This window comes from Anomaloglossus baeobatrachus, chromosome 1 (assembly GCF_048569485.1).
Source record: "Anomaloglossus baeobatrachus isolate aAnoBae1 chromosome 1, aAnoBae1.hap1, whole genome shotgun sequence".
NCBI classification, from domain to species: domain Eukaryota; kingdom Metazoa; phylum Chordata; class Amphibia; order Anura; family Aromobatidae; genus Anomaloglossus; species Anomaloglossus baeobatrachus.
In genome coordinates, this window is record NC_134353.1 from 709352663 (window position 1) to 709374880 (window position 22218).

Genomic DNA, 22218 nt, shown 5'->3' on the forward strand with positions numbered 1-22218 from the left:
CTCGTCTACAGTTTGCTCATGATCACTTGGAGGACTCTGAGACAGACTGGTTCAAGGTTCTCTGGTCTGATGAGACCAAGATCGAGATCTTTGGTGCCAACCACACACGTGATGTTTGGAGACTGGCTGGCACTGCATACGACCCCAAGAATACCATCCCTACAGTCAAGCATGGTGGTGGCAGCATCATGCTGTGGGGCTGTTTCTCAGCCAAGGGGCCTGGCCATCTGGTCCGCATCCATGGGCAGATGGATAGCACGGCCTACCTGGAGATTTTGGCCAAGAACCTCCGCTTCTCCATCAAGGATCTTAAGATGGGTCGTCATTTCATCTTCCAACAAGACAACAACCCAAAGCACACAGCCAAGAAAACCAAGGCCTGGTTCAAGAGGGAAAAAATCAAGGTGTTGCAGTGGCCTAGTCAGTCTCCTGACCTTAACCCAATTGAAAACTTGTGGAAGGAGCTCAAGATTAAAGTCCACATGAGACACCCAAAGAACCTAGATAACTTGGAGAAGATCTGCATGGAGGAGTGGGCCAAGATAACTCCAGAGACCTGTGCCGGCCTGAGCAGGTCTTATAAAAGACGATTATTAGCTGTAATTGCAAACAAGGGTTATTCCACAAAATATTAAACCTAGGGGTTGAATAATAATTAACCCACACTTTTATGTTGAAAATTTATTAAAATTTAACTGAGCAACATAACTTGTTGGTTTGTAAGATTTATGCATCTGTTAATAAATCCTGCTCTTGTTTGAAGTTTGCAGGCTCTAACTTATTTGCATCTTATCAAACCTGCTAAATCTGCAGGGGGTTGAAGAATACTTGTAGGCACTGTATGTACCAGACTTATGAGTGTTTAGGGCGATTATGTGGCGAGGTTGGTGTATGTGTGGTGAGATGTGTGCTGAGGGTGGTATATGTACCAGACTTGTGTGTGTTTAGGGCGATTATGTGGCGAGGTTGGTGTATGTGTGGTGAAATGTGTGCTGAGGGTGGTATATGTGTTCAAGCACGTGGTAGTGTGTGGCGCATTTTGTGTGTGTGTTCATATCCCAGAGTGTGGTGAGTATCCCATATCGGGACCCCACCTTAGCAACTGGACGGTATATACTCTTTGGCGCCATCGCTATCATTCTTTAAGTCCCCGTTGTTCACATCTGGCAGCAGTCAATTTGCCCCCAACACTTTTCGTTTCACTTTTTCCCCATTATGTAGATAGGGGCAAAATTGATTGGTAAATTGGAACGCGCGGGGTTAAAATTTCGCCTCACAACATAGCACCCGGCGATTGCCCGGGATAGTAACTGTCTCTCTGTTTCTCTCCCATTCTCTGTCTGTCTCCCCCTCTATATATATATCTCTCTGTCTCTCTCTCTTTGTCTGTCTGTCTCTTTCCCGGTCTATCTCTTTCTCCGTTTGTCCCAATCTCTTTCTCCATCTGTCTCAATCACTTTCCCTGTCTGTCACTTTCCCTGTCTGTCACTTTCCCTGTCTTTCCTTGTCTGTCACTTTCTCTCTCTTTCCCTGTCTGTCGCTTTCCCTCTCTTTCCCTGTCTGTCTCTTTCCCTGTCAGTCTGTCTCTTTGTCTGTGTCTGTCTCTTTGTGTCTGTCTCTTACCCTGTCTATGTCTGTTTCTTACTCTGTCTGTGTCTGCCTCTTTCCCTGGCTGCATTGTGACACGCCAACATTCCATATAAGGGCGTGGTTGCGCATTCTTCTGAAGTTCTGGCTGCACTGTGGCTCCCAGCTCCATTCGCTTTAATGGAGGCAGGTTTTTTGGTGAATAACTGTAAAGAGCGGGGTTAAAATTTCCCCTCGAAAACTAGCCTATGACGCTCTCAGGGTCCAGAAGTGTGAGTGTGCAAAATTTTGTGGCTGTAGCTGTGACGGTGTGGATGCCAATCACGGACATACACACACACACACACACACACATACACATACACACACACATTCAGCTTTATATATTAGATATATACAGTCAGGGCCAGAAATATTTGGACAGTGACACAAGTTTTGTTATTTTAGCTGTTTACAAAAACATGTTCAGAAATACAATTATATATATATAATATGGGCTGAAAGTGCACACTCCCAGCTGCAATATAAGAGTTTTCACATCCAAATCGGAGAAAGGGTTTAGGAATCATAGCTCTGTAATGCATAGCCTCCTCTTTTTCAAGGGACCAAAAGTAATTGGACAAGGGACTCTAAGGGCTGCAATTAACTCTGAAGACGTCTCCCTCGTTAACCTGTAATCAATGAAGTAGTTAAAAGGTCTGGGGTTGATTACAGTGTGTGGTTTTGCATTTGGAAGCTGTTGCTGTGACCAGACAACATGCGGTCTAAGGAACTCTCAATTGAGGTGAAGCAGAACATCCTGAGGCTGAAAAAAAAAATAAAATCCATCAGAGAGATAGCAGACATGCTTGGAGTAGCAAAATCAACAGTCGGGTACATTCTGAGAAAAAAGGAATTGACTGGTGAGCTTGGGAACTCAAAAAGGCCTGGGCGTCCATGGATGACAACAGTGGTGGATGATCGCCGCATACTTTCTTTGGTGAAGAAGAACCCGTTCACAACATCAACTGAAGTCCAGAACACTCTCAGTGAAGTAGGTGTATCTGTCTCTAAGTCAACAGTAAAGAGAAGACTCCATGAAAGTAAATACAAAGGGTTCACATCTAGATGCAAACCATTCATCAATTCCAAAAATAGACAGGCCAGAGTTAAATTTGCTGAAAAACACCTCATGAAGCCAGCTCAGTTCTGGAAAAGTATTCTATGGACAGATGAGACAAAGATCAACCTGTACCAGAATGATGGGAAGAAAAAAGTTTGGAGAAGAAAGGGAACGGCACATGATCCAAGGCACACCACATCCTCTGTAAAACATGGTTGAGGCAACGTGATGGCATGGGCATGCATGGCTTTCAATGGCACTGGGTCACTTGTGTTTATTGATGACATAACAGCAGACAAGAGTAGCCGGATGAATTCTGAAGTGTACCGGGATATACTTTCAGCCCAGATTCAGCCAAATGCCGCAAAGTTGATCGGACGGCGCTTCATAGTACAGATGGACAATGACCCCAAGCATACAGCCAAAGCTACCCAGGAGTTCATGAGTGCAAAAAAGTGGAACATTCTGCAATGGCCAAGTCAATCACCAGATCTTAACCCAATTGAGCATGCATTTCACTTGCTCAAATCCAGACTTAAGACGGAAAGACCCACAAACAAGCAAGACCTGAAGGCTGCGGCTGTAAAGGCCTGGCAAAGCATTAAGAAGGAGGAAACCCAGCGTTTGGTGATGTCCATGGGTTCCAGACTTAAGGCAGTGATTGCCTCCAAAGGATTCGCAACAAAATACTGAAAATAAAAATATTTTGTTTGGGTTTGGTTTATTTGTCCAATTACTTTTGACCTCCTAAAATGTGGAGTGTTTGTAAAGAAATGTGTACAATTCCTACAATTTCTATCAGATATTTTTGTTCAAACCTTCAAATTAAACGTTACAATCTGCACTTGAATTCTGTTGTAGAGGTTTCATTTCAAATCCAATGTGGTGGCATGCAGAGCCCAACTCGCCAAAATTGTGTCACTGTCCAAATATTTCTGGACCTAACTGTATATATATATATTTATTTTTATATATATATATATATATATATATATATATATATATATACAGTACAGACCAAAGGTTTGGACACACCTTCTCACTCAAAGAGTTTTCTTTATTTTCATGATTGTAGATTCACATTGAAGGCATCTCAAGACTATGAATTAACACATGTGGAATGAAATACTTAACAAAAAAGTGTGAAACAACTAAAAATATGTCTTATATTCTAGGTTCTTCAAAGTAGCCACCTTTTGCTTTGATTACTGCTTTGCACACTCTTGGCATTCCCTTGATGAGCTTCAAGAGGTAGTCACCTGAAATGGTCTTCCAACAGTCTTGAAGGAGTTCCCAGAGATGCTTAGCACTTGTTGGCTATTTTGCCTTCACTCTGCAGTCCAGCTCACCCCAAACCATCTCGATTGGGTTCAGGTCTGGTGACTGTGGAGGCCAGGTCATCTGGTGTAGAACTCCATCACTCTCCTTCTTAGTCAAATTGCCCTTACACAGCCTCGAGGTGTGTTTGGGGTCATTGTCCTGTTGAAAAATAAATGATACTCCAACTAAACGCAAACCGGATAGCATAGCAGGCCGCTGCAAGATGCTGTGGTAGCCATGCTGGCTCAGTATGCCTTCAATTTTGAATTAATCCCCAACAGTGTCACCAGCAAAGCACCCCCACACCATCACACCTCCTCCTCCATGCTTCACTGTGGGAACCAGGCATGTAGAGTCCATCCGTTCACCTTTTCTTAGTTGCACAAAGACACAGTGGTTGGATCCAAAGATCTCAAATTTGGACTCATCAGACCAAAGCAGAGATTTCCACTGGTCTAATGTCCATTCCTTGTGTTCTTTAGCCCAAACAAGTCTCTTCTGCTTCTTGTCTGTCTTTAGCAGTTGTTTCCTATCAGCTATTTTACTATGAAAGCCTGCTGCACAAAGTCTCCTCTTAACAGTTATTCTAGAGATGTGTCTGATGCTAGAACTCTGTGTGGCATTGACCTGGTCTCTAATCTGAGCTGCTGTTAACCTGCGATTTTTGATGCTGGTGACTCGGATAAACTTATCCTCTGCAGCAGAGGTGACTCTTGGTTTTCCTTTCCTGGGGCGGTCCTCATGTGAGCTGATTTCTTTGTAGCATTTGATGGTTTTTGCCACTGCACTTGGGGACACTTTCAAAGTTTTCCCAATTTTTCGGACTAACCTTCATTTCTTATAGTAATGATGGCCACTCATTTTTTCTTTACTTAGCTGCTTTTTTCTTGCCATAATACAAATTCTAACAGTCTATTCAGTAGGACTATCAGCTGTGTATCCACCAGACTTCTGCACAGCACAACTGATGGTTCCAACCCCATTTATAAGGCAAGAAATCCCACTTATCAAACTGAAGTGAAAACCATTTCCGGTGACTACCCCTTGAAGCTCATCAAGAGAATGCGAAGAGTGTGCAAAGCAGTAATCAAAGCAAAAGGTGGTTACTTTGAAGAACCTAGAATATAAGACATATTTTCAGTTGTTTCACACTTTTTTGTTAAGTATTTCATTCCAAATGTGTTAATTCATAGTTTTGATGCCTTCAATGTGAATCTATAATTTTCAGAGTCATGAAAATAAAGAAAACTCTTTGAATGAGAAGGTGTGTCCAAACCTTTGGTCTGTACTATATATATATATATATAAAGTACAGACCAAAAGTTTGGACACACCTCATTCAAAGAGTTTTCTTTATTTTCAGGACACTGAAAATTGTAGATTCACATTGAAGGCATCAAAACTATGAATTAAAACATGTGGAATTAAATACTTAAAAAAGTGTGAAATAACAGAAAATAAGTCTTATATTCTAGGTTCTTCAAAGTAGTCACCTTTTGCTTTCATTACTACTTTGCACAGTCTTGGCATTCTCTTGAGGAGCTTCAAGAGGTAATCACCGGAAATGGTTTTCCAATAGTCTTGAAGGAGTTCCCAGAGATGCTTAGCACTTGTTGGCCCTTTTGCCTTCACTCTGCGATCCAGCTCACCCCAAACCATCTCGATTGGGTTCAGGTCTGGTGACTGTGGAGACCAGGTCATCTGGCGTAGCACCCCATCACTCTCCTTCTTAGTCAAATTGCCCTTACACAGCCTGGAGGTGTGTTTGGGGTCATTGTCCTGTTAAAAAATAAATGATGGTCCAACTAAACACAAACCGGATGGAATAGCATGCCGCTGCAAGATGCTGTGGTAGGCATGCTGGTTCCTTATGCTTTCAATTTTGAATAAGTCCCCAACAGTGTCACCAGCAAAGCACACCCACACCATCACACCTCCTCCTCCATGCTTCACGGTGGGAACCATCCGTTCACCTTTTCTACAAAGACACGGTGGTTGGATCCAAAGATCTCAAATTTGGACTCATCAGACCAAAGCACAGATTTCCACTGGTCTAATGTCCATTCCTTGTGTTCTTTAGCCCAAACAAGTCTCTTCTGCTTGTTGCCTGTCCTTAGCAGTGGTTTCCTAGCAGCTATTTTACCATGAAGGCCTGCTGCACAAAGTCTCATCTTAACAGTTGTTCTAGAGATTAGAAGGTGTGTCCAAATTTTTGGTCTGTACTGTATATATATATATATATATATATATATATATATCTTTATGCTTTTCTATAACTAAGCTTTCTTTTGTATATGAGGAACAAGATAGTCTTTCTCTTGATTATTGCTGCGTATCAGGAAGGCAAGCATTTGTCCACTGAAGTCTACCGCTGATGTCTACTACAAGGGAACAGAATGAAAATGTTGATAATAATGATTGCTTGCATCTGCGCAAGTTTGGATCTGTCCCTGATAGGCTACGTGATGAAAACTATGCGAGCTATGGCTGAAGAGTAAATCCCAAATATGGACATAAATATTATCATATGCTTTTTGCGTGTGCTTCTAAATAAGCAATGGTGTGCTGCTAGAATTTTGCTAAGAGATTAACCCACTATTGCTCTATAAAAAGGCTTGTGTATAACAAATAAAGCACAAAGGATGTGCAGCTGCTCTTACTGAGATGAGTGTATACCAGCTATCTCTGTGTGGTCTGAATTCCTTTGCTGGCACCCAGTAACTTTGGATTTGAGATTCAGTAGACATTCACTGAAAGAAGATTTCCTGAATCTGTGTAATTCTCCCTTATCAGTATCCTAGAAATATATAGGGCTCACTGTTTTTCTCTAGACAGTTATAATGCCTCCTGTGTTCCCCTTTGATGGCTATACTATGTTGGGTGCTACTAAAAATGTAATAATGTCTTTTAAGTGCCTGCTTCACATTTATTATTGTCCCCTGATGTCTCCTAAAAAGTACTAAGGTCCTCTGAGCATCCCCATAGCAATTAATAATAGCAGAGTGCTTCAATTAAAGTAATATTGTTTCATAAGTCCTCCCTACCACATACAGTAATTATGTAACCTGAGTAACCCCACATACAGAAAAAATGCCTCGAGTCTTCTAAGATACAGTACTAATGGCCCCTGGGTTCTCCCACATACAGAAATAATAGCCTCCACAGCTCCCCTCACACACAGTAATAGCCTTCAGAGTCCTCCAATACATAGTAATAATGGCCCCTAGAGTCCCACCAGATACAACAATAATGCCCTGACCAAAGATTTCTGGCAAGTCCTTTGGCACAGTTGGCATCCCACTGCAGGTGGGGCAAAGTCGTAACGTCATCTCGCCACCTGCGCTGGCACTCTGATGTTTTGTGTTCGCCCCTGTGATTTATTCTAAAGTTTCATGAATGGAGAGCCCACAGAATGGAGAGTTGCAAGACAGGAAGATCATGGTTCCCTGCTCTACAGTAGAGTTTAACTGTATCCGGTATGCTATTCACACTGATAATGTCAAGAGCGGCTGTTTACTCGGATGGATCCTACTGTGGGAGTTGGCGTGGGGACACTATCACCTCTTCCCCCCGCTACCTATCCTACTGCCAAATGGTCATGATTTGAAGATTCCAAATAAAGAGAATACTATGGCAATTTCTAAGGAACTGATAATATTTATATCACATATTTCAGAAACTCCTCATATGACCTGCCAGGGTAAGTTGAGAACTAGAGTTGGGAAAAGCAGAACTACTGCGTTTTTACCCTAATCATATTTCTGGAGGAACTTACATGGTGCCTTGTATTTTCATTTCAATACTTAATTTACTCCTAAATACTTCATTTTTTCTGCAATTTATTTATAGGAAACTAGTGACATTTCACAGAAAACAGTTGCATGCTAATTTTCTTAACATACATCAGGAGATTTTGATGACTTCTGATTCTCATGTTTGGTAACATGTTAGCTGGTGTGTGCAGTTGCTCATTTCCTGTTCAATCTGCAAGAAGAAGAGGAAACGTATTTAGTGTGAAATTCAAATAATCCACTGTGTTACCCATAAATCTCATCAAAGTATGCTGTGCAATGATAATCTGCATCATCTTCAGGTTGCACACCAGAGATCACCAAATGCCAGCGTCTGTTGGGTACGTCATCGGTCACTGAGAAGCGCTCAGGAATCCCTGGTCCTCTCTCTTGTGTGTTTCCAGTCCTAAAGTGATATACCATTCTAATAACATCATTTTTCTGTTGCAGCCAGATGACTCTGTAGATGTCAAAGTTTTTCCCGGTGCTCAAGGTGCAAGGAATCTCAGCTCGTTGAACAACCGCAACCTCCAGAGAAGGCGTCTGGACAAGGACTGGTTGAAAAGCTCCATCTGTAGAACAAAATGTAATGACAAGAGAAAGAGTAAATAAAATAAGTGAGTAATGCTAACAGTAAGCAAGTGTAGTTATCAGTAAACCTGACTCGTGATATCCAATGCTACAACTTCATATTCTATGACCTACGTATGTCATCCTTACAAGAGATATGAGTCACCAGCAATACAAAGGTTGAAGCCCAGATCATGATGAGGTCAATGACAAATTCTGATAAATCTGTAGACGTATGAAATGAACTTATCCTGATCAACTTATCTCTCAGAATCGTTAATCATGCAAATATTTTTTAAACTAGTATGCAAATGTTACACTGTCAGTCAAATGATCATATTCCTATCTCTAAATTACTGTCAGCATACTTAGCATGTATGTTTCTTCAATGGTAGGAGGAAGGAGACACTACCAGACTCCAAATTAAGAGATCCTACTAGCCTGAACCCAACATCTGCTATCAAGAGATGCCTATGCATATGTCACGGTTGTCTCTCTGCTACATGAGATGAATGACATTTTCTGGGCTTGAGTCTCACTTTTCCTGGTGAGACCCTACAGATTTAAAAGAAGTTTCCTTTTCTTCATTAGACAGAGGGTTAATGTCTGTGTTCTTTGACAGCAAAGGCCATTACCTTACCCAGATGTTTCGATTTGGGACCACACCCAGTCCCTTTATATACCTTCTGTTCCAGAAGAGGGTGCCAGTTATTTTCATTGCCATTGGGATGCTGACCTTGGAGCTGGAAGGAGCTTTTTGAAACCCTCTCCTGAAGTTGCTATGGTGGCTGCAGTCTTCATGCTGACTGCAGCCGGCTGTTGTTTTGTTCCCCTTGTCTGTCTTCCTTTCCCGGTGTGTTGTATCAGTGCAGCGGAGGGGCTAGTGTCCTTCACATGCCCACTCCCTAGCCAGGTTGACCATTGTAGGGTCATCTCAGGGCTTCAGCTTCTAGCTTGGCGACAGGTGAAGAACCTGTATAGAGGCTGGCTAGGAGTGCAGGGTACAGCGGCATGTACATAAGTGGAGGATGTGTCCATGTTCCCTCTCACTAGTGCTAGGGCCTACCATTGATAAAGTGCCCCCAGTGTACCCCTAGTTTGTCGGGGTGTTACCTTTGTTAAGTTGTGTGTTTGGCCTCACGATGGACTCTCCCCAAGTCCATGTGTGACAGCATATTAGATTGTCAACCATTCTGCCCAAATCATCAGATTATCTAATGATAATTTATAATGTAAATTATTTCTGCCTTTTTCATTGTAAACAATAAAGGGTACATTCATCAAACATTTTGCATCAGAAATGTAACAAAAAAGTTGTTTGAAATGCTGAAAAATGTTTGTGCAAATTTTGTGACTTTTCGCATTGTTGTGCAAGCTCTGACAATTTTTAATGCTTAGCGGGTGGTGTGTGGCTGAGTGCATAAATTCATCATAATGTACAATTATGACAGAAAAGTAATCTGGTTAATGGCTGGACGCATGTGACTCGCCCACCCCAGGGCTGTGGGACACCCGGTGTCGGGCCGGACTAGTCCGGTGGTAGTCAGTGGTGGCTGGGCCCGGCTCCGTGGCCGTGGTGGGTGTCAGTAGAATATGTGGCTTGCTTGTTAATGGTTGTGTTCGTGACGCCACCTGTGGTATGCGGCTATTAAGCCGCCGCTGCTGTATGAGGCCTCCGGGATGATGTTATAGCAGCAATGGTAGTACTGCTCCCCACAGGTGGAGCAATGCCCGGGGCACAGTTGGTGCTTGTGAGTGTCTATGCAGATGAAATAACAGAGACCACTTCAAGGGTGCAGTTCAAGTTCTTTTACTCACAGTTCTTGTCAGGGCAGCAGGACCCTTGGACTGCTGGGACCTCTGTCAGGGACCTCCGCCTTCTGGGTGATTCAGAGTGTGAAATCCGGTACCCTCCTCTTAGTGTCTCCTTCTCTGCTGTCTTCACTAGCCTTGCCTTAGTTGAGATGGACCTGGCTTGGCCTCCACTACAGCCTCCAGGCTGGGGGGTCACCTGTCGGCTGATTACCCCTTTTCTGAAGGTCTGCTATGGGTTCTGGCCCTGGGAGCTTGCAACGTCCCTGGGCCTCGGTTTTTACTGTTTGGAGATTGTCTTTTCACTCCTCCAGTCTCTAGGGACCGTCCCCTGTCGCAGCTAATCACTCCACCGATGTCAATGTGGACCAGGCCACCGCAGCCTGCAACTACTCGTAGCGCCTCTGGGCCCTCGGCTTCGGTACCCAACAAGGACTGCTCGTGGTACTTACAGGACTACCCGCGGCCCTGCGACCCTTTCTTCCTTTACTTTCTCCTTTTCCTTGCCTGCCTCCAGCAGGCCTCCTCCTCCCTCCTTGCTCTCGTTCTTCTTCTCCAACTACATGCTCACTCCTTACTCTCTCACTCCCTGAGGGAACTAACTAAACTTGACCTTCCCTTCTCTATCTACTCTCAGATGGCTCCTCCCACCTCCCCAGTTGCTAAGCTACCACCCTATGGGAGCAGGGATGGGTCTTACAGCCCCTCTCAGCATGCAGCATGGGAGGGTTGCCTGCCACTTTCCCTGGTCCTGTGTGTCCCTAGCAATGGGTGTAGTGTGGATTTACCAGGGGACCGGAGTTCACTCTCTTCCTCTCCCAGAATGGGGCATCACACCGCTGATGGGGTGCAATGACCTGTGGCGACGGAAGCCTCAGGGGCGCCACACATGCCTATTACTAAATTTGGAGCATCTTACCCCAGCACACTTTGGATCAAGACTGGCATACAAAGCGTCAATACTACTGAATCGGCCCCTAAATTCTAATTTTGTTTTTGTTGAAATAATATTCCATATAATAAAAATCGGTGATCCAAAGCTGCTAAGCTAACTGCTCTTATTTATTAATCTAGCACAATTATGAACAGTCTATTCATACAGTATTGTCTTGATGACACTGGTCTCTCACAATAACATATACTGTTTGAGTTATGTTTTAAAGGGAACCTGTCACTAGGCTTTTGTCATCTAATCCAAGACCAGCATATTGTAAAGACAGAGATTCGATTACAGCAATGTATCACTTATTGGATTATTTAATTTTGATCAAATCATAAATTAATTAATAGATTATCATTAGAAGGCTACTAAAGCTCTTGAGTCATGGTTGATTCAGGGAGTCACCAACACAAGGGCTTCCAATGACAAATAGTAGTTAGGTTGGAGTAGGAGTACTGTCATAGTTTGCCCACCATTGCTCAATGTGCATAGTGTTTACAAAAATAAGCCCTATGGGCTGAGTTATGGTTGATGCAGGAAGGAAACAGCTTTATATGGGAAGGGGTGGCTGTTAACAGCAGTAGTCAAAATCAACATTTTGGGGGAATTTAGTTTGGCTTGCTCTCTGTCTCCATTTTCTGTGGAGAGGCATGTGCGCATATCAGTGATAATTGCCCCAGCAGCATGGAAAACACGCTCTGACATCACACTAGCAGCCTAGCAGGCCAGCACCTCCAAGGCGTATAAGGAGAAGTTGGGCCAAGGGTTCAGCTTGGATACATAATAATTAAAGAACAGAAGCATCAGAAAGGACGCAGATATGGTCACTTAAGTACCCCTTTACCATGTTGTGCAACTTCTCCTTCCTTGGCATTGTTACAGACACAGATAGCTCTTGCTGATGTGCTCACTTATTGAAAATGGTCCAATTTGCACACATTTTCCCCCCACCTCTGTTGGACCTGGTTTTCATGTCTCTCCCCATTAATCCTTGGTGTTGAAAAGAGTCGGTAACTCTGCCGCCAGCGTTGTCTGAGGGTAATGTTTTCAGAACTGATCTACAATGACCCTCTTGAAAAAGGAGCCAGCATGATCTGAAATTGGCATGCATCATATAAAAAGTGAAAATTCACAGATTTATTCCAACTGTACTATAATAAAAAAAAAAATGAGATTTTTAGCAAATAATTGATCAATTCTTTGAGCCACCCCTGCCAACGTCACGGCAAATCTCAATAGGGGGGTCCTAACCTATATTACGTATTTCATGTGCCATGCGGCCTCCTAGATAAGGTTAAAAGCAGAACCATAATGGAGCACACATACCTGTAACCTGTATATAGCCGCTTCCATGTTGCAAAAAAGGCAATTGTGGATAGAGACCAGCCCAGGTCCCAGCATGTTATGCTACAAATGTCTGGTGGTGGTCACCACCATGCTATGCACGCCTGATCTTGGTTTGCAATATATTCCTCCTGTTGGTAGCTGTACACATTCAGTTGCCTCACCCTTTCCACAGGCATAGTGTCAGGGCCAGGTGGACGGGCAGACCCAGGAGGTGGATCCACTGGGCCGAACTCCTAGATGGTGGTAAGGGGTCCGGTAGCTGGAGCACTATAGGCAGCAGAACAGTCCGTGCACACGAGTATAACGGAGAAGTCCCTGGGACCACGGAGTCACTGATTGTAGTCCGGGTGACGCAGCTCAGGTTCGGAAGCCGAGAAGATGTCAGGCGGGGTCCGGAACCTTTGGAGCGAGATGACAGGTCACCGCAGGGATCCGAGATGGTACGGACTGTCAGGATGGCAGATGGACAGCGTTCGGGGTCCGGGATTCGGCAGGACCGGATGGCGAGGCAGGCACGGCTCTACAAGAGAGATAGGTGAGTATATCACAGATACACCAGGAGACCTGACTCCTAGCTTAAGAAACACGAAGATCAGGCCCCGCCCCCTTGGACATTAAACCCCTTTATACCCTGTACCTGTTTGCATCATTTCCTGTTAATGGACGCTGGCCCTTTAAGAAAGGGTCAATGACCGCGCACGCGCCCTAATGCGCATGCGCGCGGCCCGAGTGCCAGAAGCCAGAGCAGGAAGCTGCGAGGAGGAAGCAGCAGGGCCGGGCTGGGGCTGAGAAGCCGACGGGTGCCGGGAGCGGGGACCAGGACGCCGGGGACGCGCCGGCAATGGATGCTGGAGAGCGGGGAGCGGCGGTGACCGGACCGAGGAACCGGGAAGCGAGGCAGGGGAGCCGGGGAGCGTGACAGGTGAGCCGGAGGGTAGCGCAGGGGACCCGGGGAGCGTGACAGTATGCGTGACAGTACCCCCCCCCCCACGCCCCCCTCCCCGCAACCGGGACAGGAAGGCACGGATCAGCGGAGTACCCACATTCTCCCGGGGCTCCCAGGACCTATCCTCAGGACCATACCCTGCCCAGTCCACCAGGAAGAACTGTCGACCCCGTACAGTCTTCATGGCCACGATATCCCTTACCGCATAGATGTCGTCATCGGCAATAGGAGGAGGAGACGAACTGGCAGCAGCGGAGAAGGGACCAAGGACAACCGGCTTGAGCAGGGAGACGTGGAATGAGTTGGGTATCCTCATTGTGGCCGGGAGCTGTAGCTTGTAGGAGACCTCATTGATCTTGTTGAGGACTTTAAACGGTCCGATGTAGCGAGGACCCAGCTTGTAGGATGGTATCTTCAATCGGACGTACTTGGAAGCAAGCCAGACTAGATCTCCAGGAGAGAAACACGGAAGGTCCAGACGTCTCTTGTCTGCGTGTCTCTTCATCCGCAGTGAAGCACGCCCAAGGGACGCCTTGACAGAGTCCCAAATGGTTGCAAAGTCACGGGCTACAGTATCAGCAGCAGGGACATCCGAAGAAGGGGATACAGGCAATGGGACGGAGGGCTGAAGTCCGTAAACGACATGGAAGGGAGAGCTGGAGGACGACTCACTGATGTGGTGGTTATGGGAGAATTCAGCCCAAGGAAGAAGCGTGGACCAGTCGTCGTGATGGGCGTTGACATAGTGACGTAAAAAGGAGGTCAAGATTTGATTGACCCTCTCCACTTGGCCATTAGACTGAGGATGGTAGGCAGAAGAAAAGTCCAGAGTCACTCCCAGATGTTTGCAGAGAGCCCTCCAGAAGCGGGAGGTGAACTGAGTTCCTCTGTCGGATACGATGTGTGATGGAAAGCCATGCAAGCGGAAGATGTGATGTATATAGGCGTCCGCGAGTTCCTGAGCAGAGGGCAGTCCAGCCATAGGGACGAAGTGAGCCATTTTAGAGAACCGATCCACCACGACCCATATGACTGTGTGTCCGGAGGACAATGGCAAGTCCGTAATAAAGTCCATCGCTATGTGTTGCCACGGAACTGAGGGTATCGGCAGAGGCAGAAGACGGCCATATGGCAGGTGTTTGGGCGTCTTGTTCCTGGCACAAGAGGAGCAGGCAGAGACAAAAGCAGCGACGTCCGTGCGAAGGGATGGCCACCAGTAATGACGTACAATCGCACCCCATGTTTTCTTCTGACCAGCATGACCGGCTGTTTTCGAGGCATGACCCCAGTGTAACACTTTTTGCCTGTCAGTCTCAGAGACATAGGTCTTCCCGGGCGGTATCTGGGCCAGGGTGACAGGGGCCACCGGAATGATTTTGCTAGGACAGATGATGGGTTGGGTAGTCTCCTCCTCCTGCTCCATGGGCATGAAAGACCTGGACAAGGCATCAGCGCGTACATTCTTGTCCGCGGGTCGGAAATGGAGCTGGAAATCAAACCTGGCAAAGAATAAGGACCACCTGGCTTGCCGTGGGTTCAGTCGTTGAGCGGACCGCAGGTATTCCAGGTTCTTGTGGTCCGTGTAAATAATCACGGGGTACACTGCTCCTTCCAGAAGGTAGCGCCATTCCTCCAGAGCCAGTTTGACTGCCAATAGCTCTCGGTCACCGATGGTGTAGTTGCGTTCAGGCGCTGAGAAGCTCTTGGAGAAGAATCCGCAAGTCACCATCTTCCTGGAGGAGGACTTCTGCATGAGCACTGCTCCGGCTCCCGAGGAGGAGGCATCCACCTCCAAGGTGAACTGGCGGTTTAACTCCGGACGGTGGAGTACAGGAGAGGAAGCAAATGCCCGCTTCAGAGAGCCAAACGCGGCGTCGGCCGCAGGTAACCAGTCCTTTGGATTAGCCTCCTTCTTGGTCAAAGCGGAGAGAGGAGCAGTCAGAGCAGAGAAGTGAGGGATGAACTGGCGGTAGTAGTTGGCGAATCCCAGGAAGCGTTGGATTGCCTTCAGTCCAGAAGGAGGAGGCCAGTTGAGAATGGAGGAGACCTTCTTTGGATCCATCTGCAGTCCGGTATCAGAGATGATGTACCCCAGGAAGGGGAGAGAAGACTGCTCAAAGACACACTTCTCGTACTTGGCGTACAGACGATTCTCTCTCAGTCTTTGTAGAACCAGCTGTACGTTCTCTCTGTGGGTCTGGAGGTCCGGAGAGAAGACAAGGATGTCATCCAGATACACTACCACACAGACGTAGAGAAGGTCCCGGAAAACGTCGTTCACCAGTTCTTGAAAGACGGCTGGGGCGTTACACAGGCCGAAGGGCATCACGCAGTATTCATAGTGCCCATCGCGAGTATTGAACGCGGTCTTCCATTCGTCCCCAGAGCGGATGCGTACCAGATTGTAAGCACCCCGAAGATCCAGCTTGGTGAACACACGAGCTCCTCTAAGCCGGTCAAACAATTCGGGGATGAGCGGCAGAGGGTACTTGTTTTTTACGGTGATTTGATTCAATCCCCGGTAGTCTATGCATGGGCGTAAGTCGCCCTCTTTCTTCTTGACGAAGAAGAAGCCTGCTCCAGCAGGAGAGGAGGATCTCCGAATGAATCCCCTTGCCAGGCTCTCTGTGATGTAAGTAGACATGGCCCTTGTTTCGGCTGGAGACAATGGATATATCCGTCCTCGAGGTGGTGTTGTTCCTGGGAGCAGGTCGATGGCACAATCGTAAGGACGATGTGGCGGAAGTACCTCAGATTCCTTTTTATCAAAGACGTCTGCGAAGGACCAATAGGCCGAGGGCAGTCCCGGTAGGTTCTCTGGAACCGGAGGTCGTCGGATGGGTTGTATGGTCTTCAGACACTTCTCATGGCACGAAGAGCCCCATCGGGTGATTTCGCCAGTGCCCCAGCTGACTGATGGTTCGTGTGTCCGCAACCAGGGAAGTCCCAGCAGGATTTGATGGGACATGTGTGGGAGGACGTAGAGAGCGATGTTCTCGGTGTGCAGGGCACCAATACGCAGTTCGACCGGCCTGGTAATCCAGGAGATGGTGTCAGAGAGGGGTCTCCCATCCACAGAGGCAATCACTAGGGGCTTGTCGAGTGGAGTAACAGGCACCTGGTACTTGTCCACCGTGGCCTGCTGGATGAAATTGCCTGCTGCCCCGGAATCGAGGTATGCCTCAGCCGTGAACCGCGTCTCTCCCGTTGTCACTTGCACAGTCCACGTAACCGGGTCTGAGAGAGTCCCAGCACCTAGGGTGGCCTCTCCTACCAACCCTAGGCTTTGGAGTTTCCCGGCCTCTCTGGACAGGAGCGTAGCAGGTGTGTGCCCTCTCCGCAGTAGAAGCAGAGGCCCTTGGCGAGCCGCTCGGCTCGACGTTGTTCAGACTGCCGCACTCGGTCGATCTGCATGGGCTCGTGGACGGGGGCCCCAGCTGTTAATGACTGAAGTACAGAGAGCTTCTGCGAAGGAGAGGAATGCCGTACCAGACGTCTCTCACGGGACACTTCCTTGGATCGCTCCTGAAAGCGAATGTCCACTCGAGTCGCTAGGGCAATCAGGGCATCCAGGGTGGTCGGTACGTCACGACCCGCCAGCTCATCTTTAATTCGCCCCGAGAGTCCTTCCCAGAAGGCGGCGGTTAGGGCCTCGTTGTTCCACCCGAGTTCCGAAGCCAAGGTGCGAAACCGGATTGCGTATTGACCCACCGTCAGAGTCCCCTGACGTAACCGGAGAAGAGATGAAGCAGACGCGGAGGCGCGTCCGGGCTCATCAAAGGTGCCACGGAATGCCTGCAGGAACTCCTGGATGTTCGTGGTCACAGGATCCCCCTTCTCCCACAAGGGGTTCATCCACGCCAGTGCCTCACCCTCTAGATGGGACATGATGAAGGCGACCTTGGCTTGGTCGGAGGCAAACAAATGCGGCAGCTGCGTGAAATGGAGGGAGCATTGGTTTAAGAATCCCCTGCAGGTCTTGGGGTCTCCGGCGTACCGGGGTGGTGAGGCCAAACGAAGTCTGGAAGTATCTGAAGAAGTCGCCACGGGAGCTGGAGCCGTGGATTGACTAGTGGAAGCCCGGGATGTTGAAGACGTAACTGCCGCTTGTAGCGTGTTCAGGCGGGCGTCCACAGAAGACATGACTTGCAGCATGCGGGTCTGAGTCTCACGCTGGCGTTGGAGTTCCTCCTGTACGGCTGCTAGTGCTGCAGCGGGATCCATGGCCTGATCTTACTGTCAGGGCCAGGTGGACGGGCAGACCCAGGAGGTGGATCCACTGGGCCGAACTCCTAGATGGTGGTAAGGGGTCCGGTAGCTGGAGCACTATAGGCAGCAGAACAGTCCGTGCACACGAGTATAACGGAGAAGTCCCTGGGACCACGGAGTCACTGATTGTAGTCCGGGTGACGCAGCTCAGGTTCGGAAGCCGAGAAGATGTCAGGCGGGGTCCGGAACCTTTGGAGCGAGATGACGGGTCACCGCAGGGATCCAAGATGGTACGGACTGTCAGGATGGCAGATGGACAGCGTTCGGGGTTCGGGATTCGGCAGGACCGGATGGCGAGGCAGGCACGGCTCTACAAGAGAGATAGGTGAGTATATCACAGATACACCAGGAGACCTGACTCCTAGCTTAAGAAACACGAAGATCAGGCCCCGCCCCCTTGGACATTAAACCCCTTTATACCCTGTACCTGTTTGCATCATTTCCTGTTAATGGACGCTGGCCCTTTAAGAAAGGGTCAATGACCGCGCGCACGCCCTAATGCGCATGCGCGCGGCCCGAGTGCCAGAAGCCAGAGCAGGAAGCTGCGAGGAGGAAGCAGCAGGGCCGGGATGGGGCTGAGAAGCCGACGGGCGCCGGGAGCGGGGACCAGGACGCCGGGGACGCGCCGGCAATGGATGCTGGAGAGCGGGGAGCGGCGGTGACCGGACCGAGGAACCGGGAAGCGAGGCAGGGGAGCCGGGGAGCGTGACAGGTGAGCCGGAGGGCAGCGCAGGGGACCCGGGGAGCGTGACACATAGCTAATTTAGCACCATACTTGGATCTGGTCCGCCTTTATCAATGGTTGCTGTCTGGCACTGGGAGGGTCAGTTCTGATATAGTCCTGGTATGTGTAGAGCTTGCTCTACATGCTGGGACCTGGGCTGGCCTCTATCCACAATTGCCTCTTTTGCAACATAGAAGCGGTTATATATACAGGTTACAGGTATGTGTGCTCCATTATGGTTCTGCTTTTAACTTTATCTAGGAGGCCGCATGGCACATGAAATACAGAATATAGAGTAGGACCCCCCTATTGAGATTTGCCGTGACGTTGGCAGGGGTGGCTCAAAGAATTGATCAATTATTTGCTAAAAATCTCATTTATATTACAGTACAGTTGGAATAAATCTGTGAATTTGCACTTTTTATATGATGCATGCCATTTTCAGATCGTGCTGGCTCCCCTCTCTCTCTGTTTGGTTGTAGTTATGCTACAAATGTCTGGTGGCTGGTCACCACCATGCTATGCACGCCTGATCTTGGTTTGCAATATATTCCTCCTATTGATAGCTGTACACATTCAGTTGCCTCACCCTTTCCACAGGCATAGCTAATTAAGCACCATACTTGGATCTGGTCCGCCTTTATCAATAGTTGCTGTCTGGCACTGGGAGGGTCAGTTCTGATATAGTCCTGGTATGTGTAGAGCTTGCTCTACATGCTGGGACCTGGGCTGGCCTCTATCCACAATTGCCTCTTTTGCAACATAGAAGCGGTTATATATACAGGTTACAGGTATGTGTGCTCCATTATGGTTCTGCTTTTAACTTTATCTAGGAGGCCGCATGGCACATGAAATACAGAATATAGCGTAGGACCCCCCTATTGAAATTTGCCGTGACGTTGGCAGGGGTGGCTCAAAGAATTGATCAATTATTTGCTAAAAATCTCATTTATATTACAGTACAGTTGGAATAAATCTGTGAATTTGCACTTTTTATATGATGCATGCCATTTTCAGATTGTGCTGGCTCCCCTCTCTCTCTGTTTGGTTGTAGTTATGCTACAAATGTCTGGTGGCTGGTCACCACCATGCTATGCACGCCTGATCTTGGTTTGCAATATATTCCTCCTGTTGGTAGCTGTACACATTCAGTTGCCTCACCCTTTCCACAGGCATAGCTAATTAAGCACCATACTTGGATCTGGTCCGCCTTTATCAATGGTTGCTGTCTGGCACTGGGAGGGTCAGTTCTGATGATATAGTCCAGGTATGTGTAGAGCTTGCTCTACATGCTGGGACCTGGGCTGGCCTCTATCCACAATTGCCTCTTTTGCAACATAGAAGCGGTTATATATACAGGTTACAGGTATGTGTGCTCCATTATGGTTCTGCTTTTAACTTTATCTAGGAGGCCGCATGGCACATGAAATACAGAATATAGAGTAGGACCCCCCCTATTGAGATTTGCCGTGACGTTGGCAGGGGTGGCTCAAAGAATTGATCAATTATTTGCTAAAAATCTCATTTATATTACTGTACAGTTGGAATAAATCTGTGAATTTGCACTTTTTATATGATGCATGCCATTTTCAGATCGTGCTGGCTCCCCTCTCTCTCTCTTTGGTTGTAGTTATGCTACAAATGTCTGGTGGCTGGTCACCACCATGCTATGCACGCCTGATCTTGGTTTGCAATATATTCCTCCTGTTGGTAGCTGTACACATTCAGTTGCCTCACCCTTTCCACAGGCATAGCTAATTAAGCACCATACTTGGATCTGGTCCGCCTTTATCAATGGTTGCTGTCTGGCACTGGGAGGGTCAGTTCTGATATAGTCCAGGTATGTGTAGAGCTTGCTCTACATGCTGGGACCTGGGCTGGCCTCTATCCACAATTGCCTCTTTTGCAACATAGAAGCGGTTATATATACAGGTTACAGGTATGTGTGCTCCATTATGGTTCTGCTTTTAACTTTATCTAGGAGGCCGCATGGCACATGAAATACAGAATATAGAGTAGGACCCCCCTATTGAGATTTGCCGTGACGTTGGCAGGGGTGGCTCAAAGAATTGATCAATTATTTGCTAAAAATCTCATTTATATTACAGTACAGTTGGAATAAATCTGTGAATTTGCACTTTTTATATGATGCATGCCATTTTCAGATCGTGCTGGCTCCCCTCTCTCAATGACCCTCTTGGTGGATTCCTTTGTGCAATCCTTTGGCGACTCCAAAAGGAGAGAAGGAAATTTCTCCTTGTGACGTGGGTCCAAAAAGGTGGCCACCCAGTATAGGGAGTTGGATAAATGTGTATCACGCGAGGGTCTTGCCACAGACACTTACACATGAACTGTGCCATGTGGGGCAAAGGTTCTGTGTCCCCACCAGGAGGAACAATACTTGCCACCTCCTCCTCTCCAGCCAATACATGTTGGACAGACATGAAGCTGAATGTGTCCGGGTACATGGCCCGGGCACCAAGAGCAAGGTTGGCAGACGGTGGTGGCCGTCTGCAGGAGAGGCGGATCAACGCGGAACCGTAGGACCGGTACCGAACCGGGGAGCGAAGTGAAGCCAGCACAAAACGGCAGGGCCTGCGGACCCCGATCAGGCTTGGAGTCGCCGTTAAACAGGTCAAATCCGTTAGTGACCGGAACCCCAGGGGTTTCCAAACAGCCAAGACCCGATTGAAGGCAACTGTCCAAACAGCATAAGGGAAATACAGCTACCGCTACAGCTAGAGTTCCCAGGGCCAGAGCCTGTGGGCAAAAGGGCTCCTCCGGCACATATCCACGCTGGGGAGTGGGTTACCGGTGGGAAACCATCGGGACCGAAGATACACAAAAGGTGCAGGGAAAGGCAGCCACCACCAACCGTCCGGGAGAAACCACAGCAGCTGGCTGCGGGACCCGTCCATTCAGCCGTTTGTTTTACTAGAGACTTGCATCCATTTGTGGCTGAGTGAGTACTACCGTGCCGTCCGGCACCGCGCTGTGTAGTCCAAGTACCCCCTGTACCTTGCCAACCCTGCCTCCCCTTTCACCTCACCGGGCCCCGGGACCACCAACCCCTACCCACGGAGGGGGAAACAACATCCAAGCTGCTCCCTGCCATCGCTCCCGGGATCCCCGTCAACAGCAGCGGTGGTGTCCAACCGCACCACAACCCGTGGGTGGCGTCACGGACCAAATCCCCAAACCAAACTACTCCCCTTTCACTCACAGGCGAGGAGCGCCGCTCGAGTCCCCGGATCCGGCCCACCGCTCGAGCCACCGAGCAGCAGCGTGATGAGCGCAGCGCCCTCCCCGCCCGCGACAATTTGGCGTCACGAACAGGATCTTACCGTTCTACCGGCTGGTAGAGGTGCGCCTTGTGTCCCGCCGGCGGTGTCCGGCCGAAAAATTTCAGAAGCCGCCATCTTGGGTGCGAAGATTTTCCCGCTCGAGCATGTTCCCGAGCAGTGGAGGCGCGAAAGCCGAAGCTCTGCCCCTGAAGAGGAGGTGCTGAGAAAAGACGAAGGGGGGACGGATGGCGTCCGGCCGCATGTAAACCACGGCTATAAAAGCAGGGACGCCAGGACTCTGCGGCCATATTTGCTTCCTGGAAGATACCGCTGCCAGTATGCACCATCCGTTCGGTAACCCCGCAGTCCCCGCGCCCGTGTCTGGTACCGCAGCGTGGGTAAAGATCCAGGCCATTCAGCTGAGCAGCCGCCTGCAGGTCCGAATGCAGCTCCCCCTGGAGGAGTGGGAGGCCGACATGGCGGACGTGGTGGCGGCCATACGGAGACGCGAGGTGGAGGAAGAATT

The 22218-nt window shown here is 48.2% G+C and overlaps 2 protein-coding genes and 1 gene segment (V, D, J or C); all 3 read right to left on the bottom strand.

Moving 5' to 3' along the window:
• Positions 1–22218, bottom strand: part of LOC142249623 (immunoglobulin lambda-1 light chain-like) — a 757490-nt gene that overhangs the window by 84429 nt on the left and 650843 nt on the right. The window lies entirely within an intron of this gene.
• LOC142249649 (Ig lambda-1 chain C region-like) overlaps positions 1–22218 on the bottom strand; it is a 609515-nt gene that overhangs the window by 68451 nt on the left and 518846 nt on the right.
• Positions 1–22218, bottom strand: part of LOC142303451 (immunoglobulin lambda-1 light chain-like) — a 90091-nt gene that overhangs the window by 54106 nt on the left and 13767 nt on the right. The window contains exons 2-3 of the mRNA XM_075344803.1: positions 8521–8595; positions 8048–8372 (exon numbers count right to left, since the gene is read on the bottom strand). Coding sequence (XP_075200918.1) covers positions 8048–8372; positions 8521–8595 — 400 coding nt within the window. The remainder of the gene's footprint in view (positions 1–8047; positions 8373–8520; positions 8596–22218) is intronic.